The sequence below is a fragment of the Plodia interpunctella genome, chromosome 7, assembly GCF_027563975.2.
Source record: "Plodia interpunctella isolate USDA-ARS_2022_Savannah chromosome 7, ilPloInte3.2, whole genome shotgun sequence".
Taxonomy (NCBI): Eukaryota; Metazoa; Arthropoda; class Insecta; order Lepidoptera; family Pyralidae; genus Plodia; species Plodia interpunctella.
Window position 1 is genome coordinate 2013567 of NC_071300.1, and position 17411 is coordinate 2030977.

Consider the following 17411-nt stretch of genomic DNA (forward strand, 5'->3'; position numbering starts at 1 on the left):
AACAGTCGAAAAAGTTTAAAGTATCACGCACTTACTACTACAATGCAATAAACACAAAACGCTGTGCTGACGTACCCGCAATATATCAGAACGTTCACCAATAAGATACCAACTAGCAATCGACTCGATGGTGAGATGCTCACACAGATCGATGGGCGAAGTGCGGGTTAGTCACTTCTCACCATTGAATCGATTCGAAATGAGACACAGCGAACCAATCACATTGCGCCATTGTGACGCAACGATAACCGCACTGGTTCGCCGCGTTACACTTCGAATCGATTCGATGGTGAGAAGCGAAAATGAAAACGCGCACTTCGCCCTCAGTAGGGCCTATAAACCTACCTGGTCTTTTCTGACGCGGCTTCGAGGTCGTTCTTCGAGATCGGGGCCTCGAGCTCTGTGCGTTTCAACTTACGGATCTGCTCCGGAGTCTTGCCGGCTATCTTCCGACGCATCGTCATCATCGACGCGTCCCTACAATATGAAATTAGAACTTGTAGAATTGGTCGGTAGAACTACGGATCTTTCAGCTTTTAGCTTAACAATATTGTCTTAAGCTTTACAACAAAATGTGTACCTAATCGTCTTATGAATACCTGAACTACTTGGATGTTATCCAACAAAGTACAAACTACGTACATCATTCGACACCAAAACAAGTGAAATAAAATACCAGATCTGAGTTAAGTAGTAGAATCAGTAATACACAAAATGTATTTGCCCACGTGAATTTTCCACATACTCGTACTGTTTCCCGGAATGAAATGTGCCTGTGTCCTTCTCCGTCACTATGCGTGAAATTCAAGAAGATTGGTTGAGTAGATAAAGCGTGAAAAGGTGACAAACAAAAAACATAATAATTTACGCATTTATAATATTAGTTGGAATTGGGATTAAACATTACCTGCACAGATTACAGATGTCGGAGCCGCTGTAGCCGTCCAGCTTGGTCGCCAGCTCGACCAGGTCCACGTCTGGCGCCAACACCACTTCACGGAGACACAACTTGAGCAGCTTTTCCCGGATACCCTCTATGCACAGACAAGGTTATAAAGGAAGAATTAGTGTTTGCAGCGGTTGTAACTTTATAGTTTATTGGCTGTAGGTACCCTGCAATCTTTCTTCCGTTCATATTTTACGAAGACAATTCGGGAATCTATCGCATTTCCTATCTTGTAGAAAAAAATATCAAATCCAACTGTTCGTTTCTGAGGTTCAAATCAAGTCGTGAGCTATGATCCATTCATGGTATCTCAAGGAAGAATCTATTAAATCAAGTATTTTAGCAAAACTTCAACAAATATTAAAATCAGGTATGTTAAAAAAGTTAAACAATTAAAACCTATAATCATGTCTCAAAATACAATAAATAAAATCATTTATTTTGTTCAAAAGCCATAATGTTACTAGTCGAAGCTAGTGTCAATGAAATCATATATTAATCGATTAGCACATTCAAACCAATTTTTCAACTTTTTTACTAATATTGCACACATATTCAAAAGCAAACACGGGCAATTATTAATTATTCATAAAATGTTACCATCCGGTAAACCGATATAAATTCTCTTCTCGAATCTTCTCCGAAATGCCTCGTCGATGTCCCATGGATGATTGGTCGCCGCTAAGACCATAATGATCTTGTCTTGATTACTGGAATCATTTAAAAACGTCAAAATAATAAGGTACTTAATCTTTAAAAAAAATTGTTTCAATATTGCAGGAAAATTTATGCTTTGTTGGTCTGGTACACTTTTGAATATGTAAATGATTATCTTTCGGCGTTTCTTCTCAGCAGTGGTCGTTCCGAAATGTTAGTAGTTTGTTGCCTTCTGAAATACTATTTGAAATTTGACGTGAAAAATTGCCTAAAGGTCTAATAAGTTATTTTCTTTATTTCTTAAGATTATTTGTTTGCAACAACTCGAGTTTACGTTATTGCAATATGGTGTTAAAGAAAATTTAATCCTACATGTTTCACCGGCTATGGGTATGCAAATTTATCATCCTACTAAAAACTTTAGATAATAATCATATTATAAATTAGTTTGACTTCGATTCTGGGAATTTTTCGTTTATGAGTTTGTGACTTTGTGAGTTTGTATTTTTGAGGCGGATAATCTCCGAAACTACCAAATCGATTTCAAAAATTCTTTCACCATTTGAAAGGTACATTATCCATGATATGAGATATGCTATAGGCTATATTTTATCTCAAAATTTCCACGGGAGCGAAGCCCCGGGCAACATCTAGTAATTGATAATACTCACAAAGCAGCAGCTAGCCCGTCCATCTGGATGAGCAGTTCTGCTTTGAACCTCCTCGAAGCTTCGTGCTCGGAGTCTGCTCCTCTCATCGCACATAATGAATCCACTTCGTCGATGAATATCGTGCTTGGCGCGTAGAACGAAGCCTGGAAGATTGTAAAGACATACGAGAAAACATTCAAACGCTGTTTTTTTTTAAGAAACACGGGCAATTACAATACGATTGAAATGACAGAAATTTAAAGAAGTTTGCTGGTCTGGGGGCTTTGTGCTCGTTTCTATGTTTGTTTCTATGGGACCTATACATCATAGGTGCTTGGTGTGGGTCGCTGAGTGCTATTCATATCGTTTCTTTTAAAAAAATATGAAAATAAAAACTTTTTATTTTAGCCAATCAATTTACATTTCATATTTTATTCTTCCCATTCAGCGAGACTCATTACTGAGTTCTATGCTGTGGACTCTCTGATTTGATGGTGATCTCAATTGCATTCACAGCCGTAACGCATCGAAACCCTATTTCGGGAAAGTTTTAATATCTAGATTAATGGTCCAACAATGACGTCCCACGAGAAAAGTTGCCTAATGGGGGAAAGCTTAAGACGTTTGACTTCTTTCACCCTCATTATTCATTTGGGGGTTAGTTTTTGAAAAAAAAAGTATCGTATGTTTGAACGGGGGTCTTTAACTACACGCGTACTAAACACCGTGAAAGCGAAACAAACAGACAATTAAACAGACAGACTTTCGCATTTATAATATTCGTATGGATGCGCATAATACATCTTAAGCGCATTGTTTACCCATACATCTACCAGTGGAACGTGACAATTTATAGACTAACCATATCGAACAGCAACCGGACCAGCTTCTCCGAGTCTCCTCTGTACTTGGACGTGAGCGTGGCCGAGGACACATTGAAGAATGTTGTCCTACACTCGGTCGCGACAGCCCTGGCCAACAACGTCTTCCCCGTCCCTGGAGGCCCGGTCAGGAGAACGCCCTTCCACGGCCGCCGGATGCCCTGTCAACACTCCATCTTAGTGGATTTCATTATTTTCTTCACAAACTAATTTAATTCACTTTATGTTGCACTTGGAATGGTCGAATCGACGAAGAAATAGGTTTAATTTAAAGTTTTGTCAGAATTCAGAGAAAGAACTACTGCTGCAAAATAATACAAGTTACGAGCAAACAGTATCGCATTTAAAAATCTGAAATAAAATCTCGAAAAAGAGATGGTTTTCAATGAAGCAATTCAAATAAAAATCGATTCCATTTTTAATGAAAAATTTAAGCCAAATATTTTTCGCAATTATAGGTAAGTGTTAATTCGACCGAAAAAAGCTTTTAAAAATACGCAATACACACATCAAATAAGTGGTTCAAGCACATAATACAAATATTTATTCATTTAATAATATTCTTTATTGCAAAAAGAGAGAAATGTAGACAAAAATAAAAACATTAAATGCACAAGTCCAAAGGCCTGGCCTGGTAGTAGACACTTTCATTCCACTCAGCATAAAAGAAAAAAACTCATTCAAAAATTTTCATCTAAGTACCTACATAATAAAATATGACAAATATATGAAATGTCGAAATCACACATTTGTGACATTTTATGGCAAAACTAATGCGAACCAACTCCTTAATCCAACTGGAAAAAGTAGAAGTAGCATTACGATTATGCCACGATAGCATCGTCACGCGAATGCCCAATTTAATGTAGGCTAGACCATTCGGTAATTACAAACACAAGCATAACCCACATTACAGACTTTATGTATACAATTCTACTGACGTCAAGATAGCCTTTGGCGCCGGCGATTTATGTAATTATTCATTCCCGTACAGATAAACTCTATGAGCAAACTACTTACCGATTTTATTTGAAATAAATTTCGACACACTTATAAAAAAACATACTTATAGTCATTCAGAGACTGTCATTCAGTAATAAATTAAAAAGCGACAACTCAAATCATTAGATACTTGAGTCATCGAAAATGTTTTAACCTTTCGACACCAAAATGGTTGTATATCAAACACGCAGAGCTTACTATAGCTATAGTGAACACCAAAAAATTCTATTGTTAATTGACGGAAGGGCAACACGCGCCAATTAATTAAAAGAATCTAGTTCCTAAAGCTCGTTGGCAAAGTGAATCAGCAAGTAAACCTTACCTTAAAATAGTCGGGCATGACAAGCGGCAAAACGACTGCTTCCTGCAACACTGCTTTCGCGTCTTCCAATCCAACCACATCCTTCCAACGTACATCTGGATTTTTCTGCAGAATATCCCTCTCCAAGGTTTCGACCAGATGTAGCTCATACCCAGTGGAGTCAAAAACCTTTTCGTTCTTTTCTTCAATGGTTAGATCGATCCCCTCTGTCGGAACATCAGTTTTTCTCATTGGTTTAATTGGAATTAAATTTCTGCCCCTAGTTCTGGGCATTCGTTCTACTGATCGACATTTTCTACCGCTTCCTACTGTGGATGTCGTGGATGAGGTTTTTCTGGTTATGATGGAAGGCAGAACTGGCTGAATGTCAGGGTCCCTACGGCGTAATGTCCCCGCCCATTTTTCTGTGGTGGGATCTGTCTGTTTGGCTTGGTCGAGTGGTTGCTCTTGGAAAGTGGTTACGTGAGTTGGTTTAACAACTGTAAAGAAAATTGTTCACCTGTAGATATTTATTTCCCTTTATATTTTGGAATTTGCGAATAAATATGACCTTTTTAGTTGTTATTAAAGGTAAATTAATCACATTACCTTGTGTTTGTGGATGTCGAGTGCCATTTGCAGCATGTGTATTAGGATTTTTGGCTCTTTCTCTTCTGGCGTCGCTTCTCTCTGTGCGTAAACCATCTCTGGGAGGGTCCTGGGTGTCTCCGGACCGTCTGGCTGTCATCCTGGCGAAGCCAAATGGCTGGAGACTCTCCGCCACCATCCGATCCATCATCCTGGCCATGTGGTGAAAGCCAGATGATGAGCTGCAATCGAAGGTGGACTAACAACATTAAAATTATTTCGTAAATTATTTAATTCATAACTTTAAATTGATAGACTAGCAAAATATAGTTTTAAATCATTATGCCGTAAGATTTTGACAACTGTATTTAATGACAACTATGTTTCCACGAAAGTTCATTTTATTGGTAAAATTTAGTTTGCTTGAATCTCTAGATTTCGAGTTTGCATATTATCTCATTTTTCGTTTCCACAAGAGAATAAATTCACCCATGCACTTTTTCAATTCGTTTCGGTCAAGTGTCATTAAAGTGCTTATGTTTGCGAATTTGTCATAGTCTAATGATTTTACTACAATACAAAATCTTGCTCTATCACTTTCTAGAAAAGCAATAGGACATACCCAAACGGATCATGGCGAAAATATTGGTTCAGCCCGCCCACATTGGGGTACAGAAAATCTCCGAATCCAAAATCCATCCTTCTCAACACTCCTATACAAACATGCTTCAGGAACATATGGGTTACTTGGGTTTCTTCTATAGAACATGTAGTCAGATGATACAGGGCATAATTTCTCAGGGGCTATTGTTGAAAATGTATGTCATTACTTTTGTTGATGGAAAATATCGTGCGTGCTATATTTGACAATTTTGTTTTGAGTGAGTTGGCATGGCGACGCGGTTGCGGAAACTGACCGCGTTGTGCGTACTCCCTGGCATTGTTAAAGAACCACCTGTTTTTTCATTGTTAATGGAAAAATAAACCTTATGTTGTTAGTATTAAAAATCATACATATGTTGGCGAGTTTTTAAGTTTGTTTGTCGGTAAAGGCCCTTGACTGGTCTACTTTTGGTGAACCTCGTTAATCATTTCAGTTTGATCTCATTTTGTATGGAAACTTAATGTTGTGTATTATTTTTAGGTTCGGTCATTAGGCACTCTTTGTACTCTCAGTCAACCCGTCCTCGCAAACTTTTATAGAAAACGATGTGCATACAACCCGAGGGCGTATTTGAATGAATGCCTAATAGCCGTAGTTTTTCTTTAGGTGCAGTTTTCAAAAAATATATATTTTTTTGAAAAAATATATATTTTTTGAAAATTGACAAAAAATATATAGGTATATTTTGAAAATTGTGTTTAATTAATTAAAAATATATATATTTCTAAAATTAATTAATACAACACACAGAAATTAGATTTTTACACGATGAACGGACACGACTAGATAATATCACAAACTTGAAACGAGCTGGCGATCTTTACTTAGGTGTCTCTTGAACTCAAAGCATTTATCTATGCAAAAAATATCATTTAATCAAATGACAGATAGATGGCTTCACTGCTATTGAAAATTAAGTTTAAAATTATCATCCTTATTCCTTGTCATTATTATCCGTATTCTAACTGCCAATGATGAATCTGCTAGATTTTTTTCTTTTTTATTGTCTTTATATCCGTACGGAAAACCATTACTATGTTGCCAAGTCATTCAAAAAATTTTAAAGACCAATTACTCAGCGAAAAGCATTAAAATCATGTGCACCTTCGAAGCCTACTGCACCGGGGTAACTGACCTCTGTGTTTACCCCGGAGTAAACTTGACAGGCAGTGCGGATGTGGGTCGGAGGGCAACGACTAGACAGTGTGGGGACATCGACCTGACCTCCATTCGATATGCAATCGATTAAGACGGCATTCGATACGGTGGTAATTTTAAGTGCGACCAGTGGCTTCGTCCCGTGAGAATATCAGACATACATACAGTATGACGTTTACATCCCTAACGGGTAGACAGAGCGAAAAGTTGCAAAACTGATTGTGGAATTGAGATTAGATTGTGATAGGTTTGCTGGCCTAGTCTCCGAAAAGAAGCTCCAGTTTATAGCATTTTCCCTTGGCTGACTTTTATAATCTCCGCGTGTAGAAAAGCATCTGTCGCATTTTGTTTTCATTCGCTTCCAGACAGGCATGGAAGTGAACAAAAGCAACCTATAAATTAATTTCCATTGGAAAAAATTTTGATGCCGTTTTCGCATAAAACTACTTTAGATTCTTCGGAAGTCTGTGATTAACAGTTTTGTGACTAACAGTTTCGTCACAATTTTATGTGACAAAAGAGACATATGTCATATACATTTTTGTAAGAGATATATTTTTGAATATTTATTTCAAGAAAAATTAACCCGTGTAAGCAACGCCGGAAAAATATCAATACCATTTCAATAAATCTAGATTGTTACTATTTTATTTCCAAGTTTAATATTAATCGTTCAAGATGACTTTCATGTTCTTAGGCGATGAGTATAACTGGGGTTTTACAGTTTACTATATTTTTCTGGGCACATTTTTGATACATTTAGTTATATTTGTTTTGATGCTAAAAGCTGTTTTCTTACCACACTTTATATGCTTGATGAGATATGTTTTTAAATAATTTGGAATATTTATTTCGCACGAACTATTTCCGCAGCTTACATGATATTTATCCCGTGATGGCATTCCTGGCTGTGACGCCCCGAACCACAGGTTCCGCTTGGAAAGTAAACCTTTAAATTGAAGATTCTGCTGTGATATGACCGCCTGCCTGGCGTCAACCTCTTTGAAAATGTTATTGTGGCTTGTCAAGATTGTTACCTTAGTCGCACAAAATACACGAGATGATATCAATTGGTCCTACTCAGATTTGAACCGCACGCTTAATTTATTTACCTATTCCTACCAGATATATTTAATATCAAGACTACAAAAGGCGCGTGTGAAACCCCTGGTGCAGCGTATGGTTGCCTGCAAACCATACGCTGCGGTAACCACTTCCCATCGGCCGCGTGCCTGTTTGCTTGCTCAGTAATATAAAATAAATTTTCTTTACACGGCACAAGTTACAAACGGTACATGAAATCATGTTCCCGAGCAAATTGGATGATGAGGTGTAATGGAAACAATTTGCACCGCCCACCCATCAATTTAGTTTATTGAGACACTGTCCTTACCACGAAAATTAATGCGTGTACCTAATTTAGGCTAAAGACAATCATTACAGATGAATTGGCTTATTTATTCAAATTCAGGGTCATTTCAATAATATTTTTTTCTTATCCAGTGTGCTATTTACTTGGTGTTTTATCACGATTTTATTCAAGTCTAAAGGCATGTGACTTGACTTTACGTTTACCTAACGCCATCTGTTGGTGCATACATGCTAGTAAACTAAATAATCGACCAGTATGCAGGTTGTCTGTCACCCTAAGCAAAAGCAAATGATAAATCTATGAAAGCTACTACTATACCTACATACGAGTCAGATTGGTATACAAAAATTCATGCGGCACGAGTAGGATTCGAACCTGGTAGGTACCTATTGATCACATGCGAGCGTTTGGACCATTGGACCGCCGTTACTTTAACTATATTAACAAATTCTTATAGAACATTGTTTTGGAAAGCTAGTCGATAGTAAGTACTAACGTTTTCCCCCTGGAAACTAAAACGGGTAATTAACAGTTTGAAACAGTGGCAAGAACGGGTGTGGCTCTTGTGTTATTTTACATGCGACACTAGATCAATATAGGTGCGTTACATGCGATAGGTCATACATCATCAGTCTAGACTTTTCCATTAGAGTATTATAAAACCATTAGTCGTATTGTTCCAAAACCCGTTATTACAAAGGACAAAGGAAATAATTTCCTAGTCATATTTAATAATACAGATCACGTCAAGTGTTTATCTTACTGGATAGACAAAGTCAAGAGCGGAACTCGAAAGTCACGTTTAGCTGTACGGTGGACTTATTGGTGGAATTGAGATTATTATAGTGACAGATCGCTAGCCTATCGCCTATGAGAAGAATCTTTAAGTTTATAGTCATTATACTTCTTTGACATTTACAGTCTGTGCGGCAGGTGAAGCAGCTGGCTTATTCTATGTGTTTCTTTCCCAGACCATCATGGAAGACAGTCTAATAATGCTTTTTATTTTCATCCAAAATCGTCATTATTTTCATTCACAGATTTAAATGTTCTAATATCTTAATTCAGTTTTTTTTGTTTATCTCAAAAACAATACAGCAATGTGTGGAAATATTACGACACAAATCAAATTATGATCATAAAATAATAACAATACATTAAATCTTATTTTTACGTACTTCAAATACTACTATTATTTTTTTTATTATTCCTAACTGAACTCACTACTATACAGTAACAATATTTTAGCTCCATCGGAAGTTTATTAAAAAATCTAATTAAATTGTCAATTAATGTCCTGGCTGATGAAGCACTAGTCTTCCTTGGATAAGGAGGATGAGTGATTGACCAACCACGCGTATTGGTGTGTTTTATCGACTGTGCTAGAGTATGTGGGTACTTTATTAACTGTGTACCTGTATATCCCACAATACATAAATATAAATAAGGTACTCGAATAAAAGGAAAGATTAAATAAAGGACTGATACAGTACATAATATATATAACAAAGGATCTTGAAGCCAGCAATTTTCCACAAGGCAATTACTGACCTGATTGCGACACGCGATGTATTCAAGAAAAATACTTTTTATTAATTAGCACCCTTTACTTCCCGAAATGGGTTTTATGCTTCGTTCATAGTGTGAAAATCGATTTATTTAAATGTATGTTTCGTTTACAAAATATGGATCCTAATACTAAAACTGAAGGCATTGTTGCAGTGTAATGTGCATAGGTACTACAGCTTAAAACTCTCTCTCCCATTTTGGTGTATTCCAAATTTACATTCGGGGCTGTGACGCTGCAAAGCCCAATTTCAGCGTAAACAAACTACCAAGGGTCTCCTTCATCTGAGCGTAATCCCGGTTGTTGCCGTTGAGCGTCTGAGCCCAGGGTCCGCTTTCCTACTTTTTACGTCTCCACCAAAACCGCGAATCACAGGACTGGATGAGTGTGTGTCGAAACAAGTGCAATGTTAGGTTTCCCAAGTTACTAAATATCTTATATTGTCAAAAATAAGTTATGAGCGTGGGCAATAAACACGGGCGAAGTCGCGGGCAAAAGCTAATGCACAATAAGGCAGTATTATACTATTACAAAGCATATTTACACTCTCTCTCTCATCCGAACGTTTTCGCACTTCTGGGTATAGGAATATATTTACTGATATGTGATAATTGGTAACTACCATCCGAGGTCCCAGGCCGAGTGGAAGGCAGGATGAGCTCCCATGGCGCCCAGCGGCACTCCGAACCCAAACTCTATCTTGACATCGTTGTCCTTCTTCTGCCAAGAACCGCTGTTCTCTTCTCTTCGTCCTTGCGGCTCGGCCACGCCACCATTTGAGTCGTTTGTCATTTTTACATAAATTTTGCAGTTTTCTATTCCAAGTGTCTTTGTACAAAAGACTAAAAATCAATTGTCTAAATATAAACAAAATATTTAATACGTTTCATAGTTCAAAATTAGATTTTTGACCAATTTGGCAGAAGATTGTATACTTTGTGAACACAAACAAAAGTTGCGTGCGAAAAAGGAAATTAACAAATCAATGCGACGCGAAAGTAACTTTTTCACTCAATGTCACTAAACGAGTACATAAAACTTTTCAGAAAAACATAACATAAAGATTATAACTGAAAACATTCACTTATGTCGAAAAATTCGGTAGGAAAATATTTCGTAGAAAATTTAAATTATATCGTAGCCCACGCGCTACGAGTGCTACGACCGCCCGTTGCGTAGCCGATAGCCAACTGGCGCGACGCGTCGACGACTGGACGATGACCGTCGCTGACTCACTCATTACCATTTCATTGATGCCCTAAATCTTACTTAAATAGGGGTAGGTCTACTTGTATTATAAATTTTGTTTATGATAGAAATACGACTTAACACAACGGAAACAACGATTTATATTTATTTAAGGTTCCGAGTTTTTCCCTATTTTTGAAAGAAATTTGAGAATCTATTACATAGCTAATCATTATATCGTATCTAAGCTAATCATGCTAGTTATGTTTTTTATTAGTAATTTTGTTGTCTATCTATCTGTGCTAATTAAATAATTAAAAACTTCATCCTGACTTAAAATATTTTTGCTGTACCTAACACTTCTTAAACTTCACTTTGAATCGATTCACAATCATAAATTTAATATAGTTAATTGTAGTTCTACTAAGCCTTGTTTTATTCACAAATGAACTCATTTAATAACCTAGATGTCTCAGGTCGGACACCACTTAATACAACTGACATAAGTTTATGGAAAGGAAACTTGGAAACCATGTCACTCGAAATGATGTAATCATAATTATAATACCACAATGAGCATTATTGTCTAGGAGTTTATAAATACTAATACTACTCGTATACGTATATTATGTAATTCGCGTACAGCTCACGAGTACTTCGATTATGATAATAACCAAAGATGCTTTCCACTTTTGGGCTACTGGTAGATAGATATCTAATCTAGATTCTTGAAAGCAAAAGATTTATTTATTTCGTTCGTTTCATGCTGCTAACACAGGTATCAGATTAGCTGAAAGTAACTCGCAAACACACTAGTGAAACAAATAAATAGTCTACCAGTGTGAAAGTTTTCTTATGATATTATCCTCTACCGGAAGCACATGGACCATGAAAATTGGTATAAATACTCATGTAGCACGAGTAGTGTTCGAATTTGGGACCTTTTCATCACAGGTGGGCGTTGTCTCAACCACTAGGACCACCACCGTAGCACGAGATTTAAATATAGACAATAGTTTCAATTTTTTTAAGTTCTCTGTCTCATCTGAGCACCCCAATAGGCTATATGTAGTCGTAGTCACGTCAGATGCATTTAGGTGACTTGATCACAATCTGAAACCAGTATTAGCGATAACACACTTGCTAAAATAAATAAGACCAGCCAATTTTGAAGTTTGTGATTGCTTTTACTCAAACAAACCAATACATAAACTTAACCAACATTTACATTAAACGTACAATAATCACCATAAGACTAAAACAAGATGGCGACACAATGACAGCCCTATTTGTAACTTTGTCTATAAGTTCCTTTTTGTATGGTTTTAAATAGGGCATGTACTTCAATATCATATTCAGCATCGGTGCCTTATCCACAGTCATGTTTAAATCTGGCAAGTACGATGGTATGTCATGGGAATCTCCTGGTTTGCTTTCCATAAGCTCATTTGATTTCATTCCGAGATCACGTTTCACCTGGAAATTGTTTATGATGATATAACTTCTATTTTTCCCTGATCTCGATGTTACTAATAGACTCATATTACTCATGACCGCCATAAAATTGTTAATAGAATTGGTAGTTAAATGTGAAGAAGAAGGATCACAACAATCAATGGAGTAGAACAAAATAAAGATAACATACCTTTTCAGGCTCAACCGATGTCATAAGCGTTGTTATTGTTGATGTTTCCATACTCTGTTCCATCTGCTTCAACGCCAACTCGAGATCTCGTACTATTTCCGCTGCAATAAAAAAATATTCAAACTGAAATAAAATACCTTTTTGAAACAGATAAAATTTCAATATAGATAGGTATCATACCGCCAAAGCCAAGTGCTTAACGTGCCTTCAAAAGTACAATACTATGTATGTCATATACTAATTATTTTTTAAACAATTGCTCTCTACAAAACTTGCTGCACAAGAAATGAGGTGTCTATTTTACTCTTCAAGAGCGATCTATCTCGAATAAGAACTTAACTTTTATTACATTGGTGGTGCCCGTTAACGTCACATATACTTACGATCCGACAGAAGTTCATCCTCTTTCAATGAAACTAAAGAAGCATTATTATTGTCTCCAATAGATTCATTGATAGTTAAATTGCTCATTACGAAGTCTTCTACAAAGTTGTGGGTAACATTAATAAAAGTGAGGTTGTCTACTACAGGATAAGTCATTTCCGATGTATTATTCAAGTGCTCTGTTGTTTTGTAGTCTGAAGCCGTAGATGTTTCTGGAATATTTGCCATTGATTAGCTATCTTTAATTAGTGTATATATTCATTGTTGGATAAGAAGTACCTAATAGTTTTCACATACCAGAACTTGCTATTACATTGTCAGTAGAAACTAAGTCACCTTCATAAGAATTTAGATACTGGTAGTCTGCGTCAAAATCCCTTTCCTTTGGTAAATCAGCGGGAATTTCATAATCTGCAAACATACGATATGTTTTATAATCGCAGTAGAACATTTTACCATAATCTCAATAACAAACTTACTTTGTGTTGTTTGGGCACCACCAACGTCCATTAAATCATCGGGATTATAAGATTTAAATCTTCCCACCAATTTTGCTTTAGCAGTAGTGTGTGTTAAAATTGCTTTTGTATTTTCTACTATTCTAATTACACGAACTGCATTATCGGATTCTTGCAAATTGTTATTTAGTTCATTATTCACAATAGGCGTATCTAGTGATATTATATCTCGTTTTTGAAAGCTATTATACGGAACAGTTTTCGCTTTATCTTCCAACGTAGCAACTGCAATCTTAGTTAAATATATTTCATCCAAGCTCCCTGGATAGTTCAAAATGTCATTCATTTCTATTTCAAATAATGTGTTTAACAACGTATTGTCTTCTATAGTTGTCATGTTATTAGTCACATCTAAGTAGGGCTCTGTAATTAAATTAAAATTTTACCCTTTTAAGAATACAAAAATCTTTTTACCTACTTAATAACAGCCACAGTATAGGCGTATTTTTTGGGTCACAGGAATTAGGAAATTTTGTGTAACGATCAAATTCAAAATTCAAAATTCAAATCATTTATTCAGAAATTAGACCTTCACAGGCACTTTTTCTCGTCAATCTTTAAATTTATAGTTATTTCTCACAAGCTAGAAACTACTGATCGATATGCCTCCTAGCTATAGAAATTGTTCTACTTACGATAAGTGCAAAGCGCTTTAAATTCCGTATCTGGTGATGACCGCGGTGGACAAATGGCCGCAGGATCATCTTGTATCCAGATGGGTTCGCCTGACATGGGGCCTCTTGGGGAAAAGTTGCATACCAGTCGTTCTACTGTACGGGATCGACCATTTAGCTGGATCTAAAAGAATTAATACATTTTCTCCCGTAGTAGATCTCGAATTGGTCACTTTGTGTAAGTTAAAAAGACTTTCAAAAGCAACAGTACATTTTAGGATTTGCAACGCATGGTAAGCGTCACGAACGGGACGACTAATTCGACATCAGAAAGTCGAAAGTGAAAATCAAAATGAGAGTAAGAAAAGAATTTGTGTTTGTTCGCCGTGGTTTGAGATAAGAATTTAATAAAACAGTAGAGTAACAGCTGTTTCAAATTTGTTTTAGATTTTGTTACTAACCATAAATCGACTTCTTCCGCAACCAACCATGTAAGTATACGACCACACTATCTGAGCAAAATCTCCATAGTAATTTGTGATACTCATTGGACTGAAAATAATATAATTTAAAAAAGATTACATGTGTTTTCCTTCACTTATATAGAGTGAACAATAATACAAGAAATAAATTCCTACGTTCTTAGAAAATCAAGTTAAAATTTCTATTTTTTTATAGTTTCTTTAACCATGGTTTGAATATATACCTTCAGCTAGTAGCAGGGGACTTCAGGGGACAGGGGGGGGGGGTACTTCAGTAGCAGGGGAATTACTTACAGCTCTCTCATCGGATGCCTTAAATCCAGGATAGAGATATGACTATAGATATACGACCGACTACCTTCCTAATGACATCTCTCTTTGGGAATACTGTTGTTACCTCTTAACGGTTACTCATCCCTTTGTTATTGAAATTTGTGGAGTGGTCTATTTGATAAAATATCCTATGGTATACTTTTATTTATTATTAAAAAAATCAAATATTCTATTAACATATTTTATCAGAAAGTTGTGGAACGGGCTCATTATATTGAAAAAATAACTAACAATAGATAGTTGGAGACGTTCCCCTTATAGTGAACGCTCTGCATGTACCACATGTCGACCATGGACTCTGGGCGGAGACCTGGCGCTTCCCCCACCACTGACGCTACGCACTGGCCCACCGACACCGAATCTGTCACAACCATCATTATTTCAACATAACATTTCAATTATTGTAGTAAATAAAAAAAAAAACAAGCAGTCTCAACTTGATAATCAGACCAAGCACGTATTCACCACATAGGTACGCTGAGTTCTGGCCCAACAACGCTGATCCTGTCATAACCCTCATTATTTACCTCCAATGTCTCGAGACATACGAGCTAAATAATTAGGGTGGTACCAGCAGGTTTCGCTATGGTGGCACTATGGTGCCAGCTGAAAACCAGCGCTATGGTTTCTGCCACAGCAACATGCTGAGCTGGCCGCCTTTTCGACAATTATTATTACTGTATTGTTAATTTTAAGTCGCATAGTTATAAGTTTATGTAATTTTTTTGTCGAATAAAAATATTTTCTCTCTTTCTTTCTATTTCAACGTTTAGTAAATCAAAAAGAACATACATTAAGTTGGCCAATCATTTATAAAATCCAAGCAGAAATAAGAACTTCACAGGCACTTTTTCCGATAAAATTTTTAATATATAATATATGAGTATGTATATCTCAAAAAGCTACATACTACTGGCATTTCGGAACGAAGAAATGCCGATTTAAGAATGCTATATTCAACACCGTCACTTAGTCCTGTCCCAGCGATACTCAATATGTTGTACAACAGTTATTTTTGTTCTGTTCTGTTGAGAAAAGTTTCCTATTTTATCCACTTATCTATGGTCTTTTGGGTAAAAACTGCCAAGATGAAATCAATATGACTCCATTTCCTTAGGCCATTTGATATTCAAATATTATTTTACATGGATTATGTAATACGGCTTTATGTATAAGTTGATTCAAATCCGTAAAAATAGGTTCAATTTTAAGGAACTCACTTGAAGCATTGACCACTATACTAGACAAGTCACACAATAGAAAAAGAAAATTAAATACAAAATTACATAAATCTCGGCAAGCATCGTGTTCGTCCGGATTCTGCGGCGGCCGACACTGGTCCGCCCAGCGCTGGGCTTCGCGAGCCAGCTCCTCCACCCAGCGCTACAAAACAAATAAGTATTTTAATGCCGGCTAGATACGCTAACAGCAATAAAGGCTTATTTTATTTGGTTTGTTTACATTGCTGGGTTTTCCGTGTAGTAAATAAAAGCTCTCAAACTACGAAATGTTCGTTGGGAAACACTAATTAAACACGAAAACGCTCTGTTATTATATTACCAGCTTTAGCATATCCCCAGCTGTGGGGTAGTCACGAAGGCGTCCCGCGGACACGTCGTTCCGTCGCCGGTTCAGACGGGCGAGGATACGAAGTTTCTCTTCCGGAGTCAACGGCGCGTGCACGTAGCCCACACAGGACGGACTGGGACCAGCCTGTGTGCAGGAACTAATACCTAAATGACTTGTGAAAGTATTCGAAAGAAATTGAGCTATGTTTTCAACTCTCTCTATATATATATATCTCTGTTCAGTATATATTAATGTATGTATAATGATAATGAATGATTGATGTATGGAAATTGTGCGTTTGGAAAACTTAAAAAAACAGCAATTTATAACAAATACAAACAGTTATAGAACTATAAAGCCATTTATATGAGCTGATATCTATGAGCTAAAGTTACGTAAAGCTCCCAGCAGAATGAGTATGTACCAAATCACAATCGTTTCAAACGAAAAATAAATGAGACTACCAATTTTGCTTACAGGATATTGGCAAAAGGTGTGCACATTAGTGTATCCGCACATCTTAGCGCCACAGTAGTTGACAGTTCCCTGGCAAAGTTGGATAACCGTGGACAAGAGCACAATCGCTAGCGTGCTGCGCATTTTATCCTCAACTAGTAATTTTGAATAGCATTTTGTATTTTTGCGCGCACGCTCTCAGTTTTTGGATACCTACCTATGCAAAATGACTGATGTCAGTAGTGTAAACAGTCATAGACAAATATGAACAGAGAGACCAAGAAAACTACGAATATACAGACGACGGACGATTTCCATACAACTTTCCGGCCCAATCACAAAGTGGCAGATTGAGTCGGGCACTTTATAAGGGACAAAAGAAGACATAGCTCAGTTTCGTTTCTTCACACGTACCTATTTCTATTACGCACATCTC

General features: G+C 36.7%; 2 protein-coding genes across 5 annotated transcripts in view; both read right to left on the reverse strand.

Moving 5' to 3' along the window:
* The window catches only part of LOC128671206 (katanin p60 ATPase-containing subunit A1-like), a 12848-nt gene extending 1874 nt beyond the window's left edge, over positions 1–10974 (reverse strand). The window contains exons 1-8 of one of the 3 annotated variants that reach the window (XM_053747513.2): positions 10409–10974; positions 5047–5267; positions 4459–4937; positions 3116–3295; positions 2275–2417; positions 1547–1656; positions 908–1034; positions 346–477 (exon numbers count right to left, since the gene is read on the reverse strand). In XM_053747513.2, the coding sequence (XP_053603488.1) occupies positions 346–477; positions 908–1034; positions 1547–1656; positions 2275–2417; positions 3116–3295; positions 4459–4937; positions 5047–5267; positions 10409–10578 (1562 nt within the window). In that variant the 5' untranslated portion in view covers positions 10579–10974. Of the gene's footprint in view, positions 1–345; positions 478–907; positions 1035–1546; positions 1657–2274; positions 2418–3115; positions 3296–4458; positions 4938–5046; positions 5268–5647; positions 5906–10408 lie in introns of those variants that run through there. The other 2 variants (XM_053747515.2, XM_053747514.2) reach the window with 2 other exon arrangements.
* A 1181-nt stretch (positions 10975–12155) lies between these two features.
* Positions 12156–17200, reverse strand: LOC128671242 (uncharacterized). 2 transcript variants are annotated; one of them, XM_053747567.1, is made up of 11 exons: positions 16997–17200; positions 16511–16663; positions 16237–16333; positions 15182–15311; positions 14597–14687; positions 14157–14319; positions 13483–13884; positions 13340–13414; positions 13003–13215; positions 12620–12720; positions 12156–12450 (listed from the first exon to the last, which is right to left on the reverse strand). In XM_053747567.1, exons 1-11 carry the CDS (start codon positions 17117–17119, stop codon positions 12199–12201), a joined length of 1800 nt encoding a protein of 599 aa, XP_053603542.1. In that variant the 5' UTR covers positions 17120–17200; the 3' UTR covers positions 12156–12198. The 2 variants fall into 2 exon arrangements, with proteins under 2 accessions (XP_053603542.1, XP_053603541.1); XM_053747566.1 differs by having other exon boundaries at positions 13301–13414.
* Between the last annotated feature and the right edge of the window lie 211 nt (positions 17201–17411).

Excerpts from the sequence above, each read along its gene's own strand:
- LOC128671242 (XM_053747566.1), bottom strand. The coding sequence starts at position 17,119 with ATGCGCAGCACGCTAGCGATTGTGCTCTTGTCCACGGTTATCCAACTT. Across the intron at positions 14,688-15,181 it reads AACGTCTCCAACTATCTATT|TCCAATGAGTATCACAAATT; the intron begins GTTAGTTATTTT and ends TATTATTTTCAG. Across the intron at positions 13,415-13,482 it reads TGGTGCCCAAACAACACAAA|ATTATGAAATTCCCGCTGAT; the intron begins GTAAGTTTGTTA and ends GTATGTTTGCAG.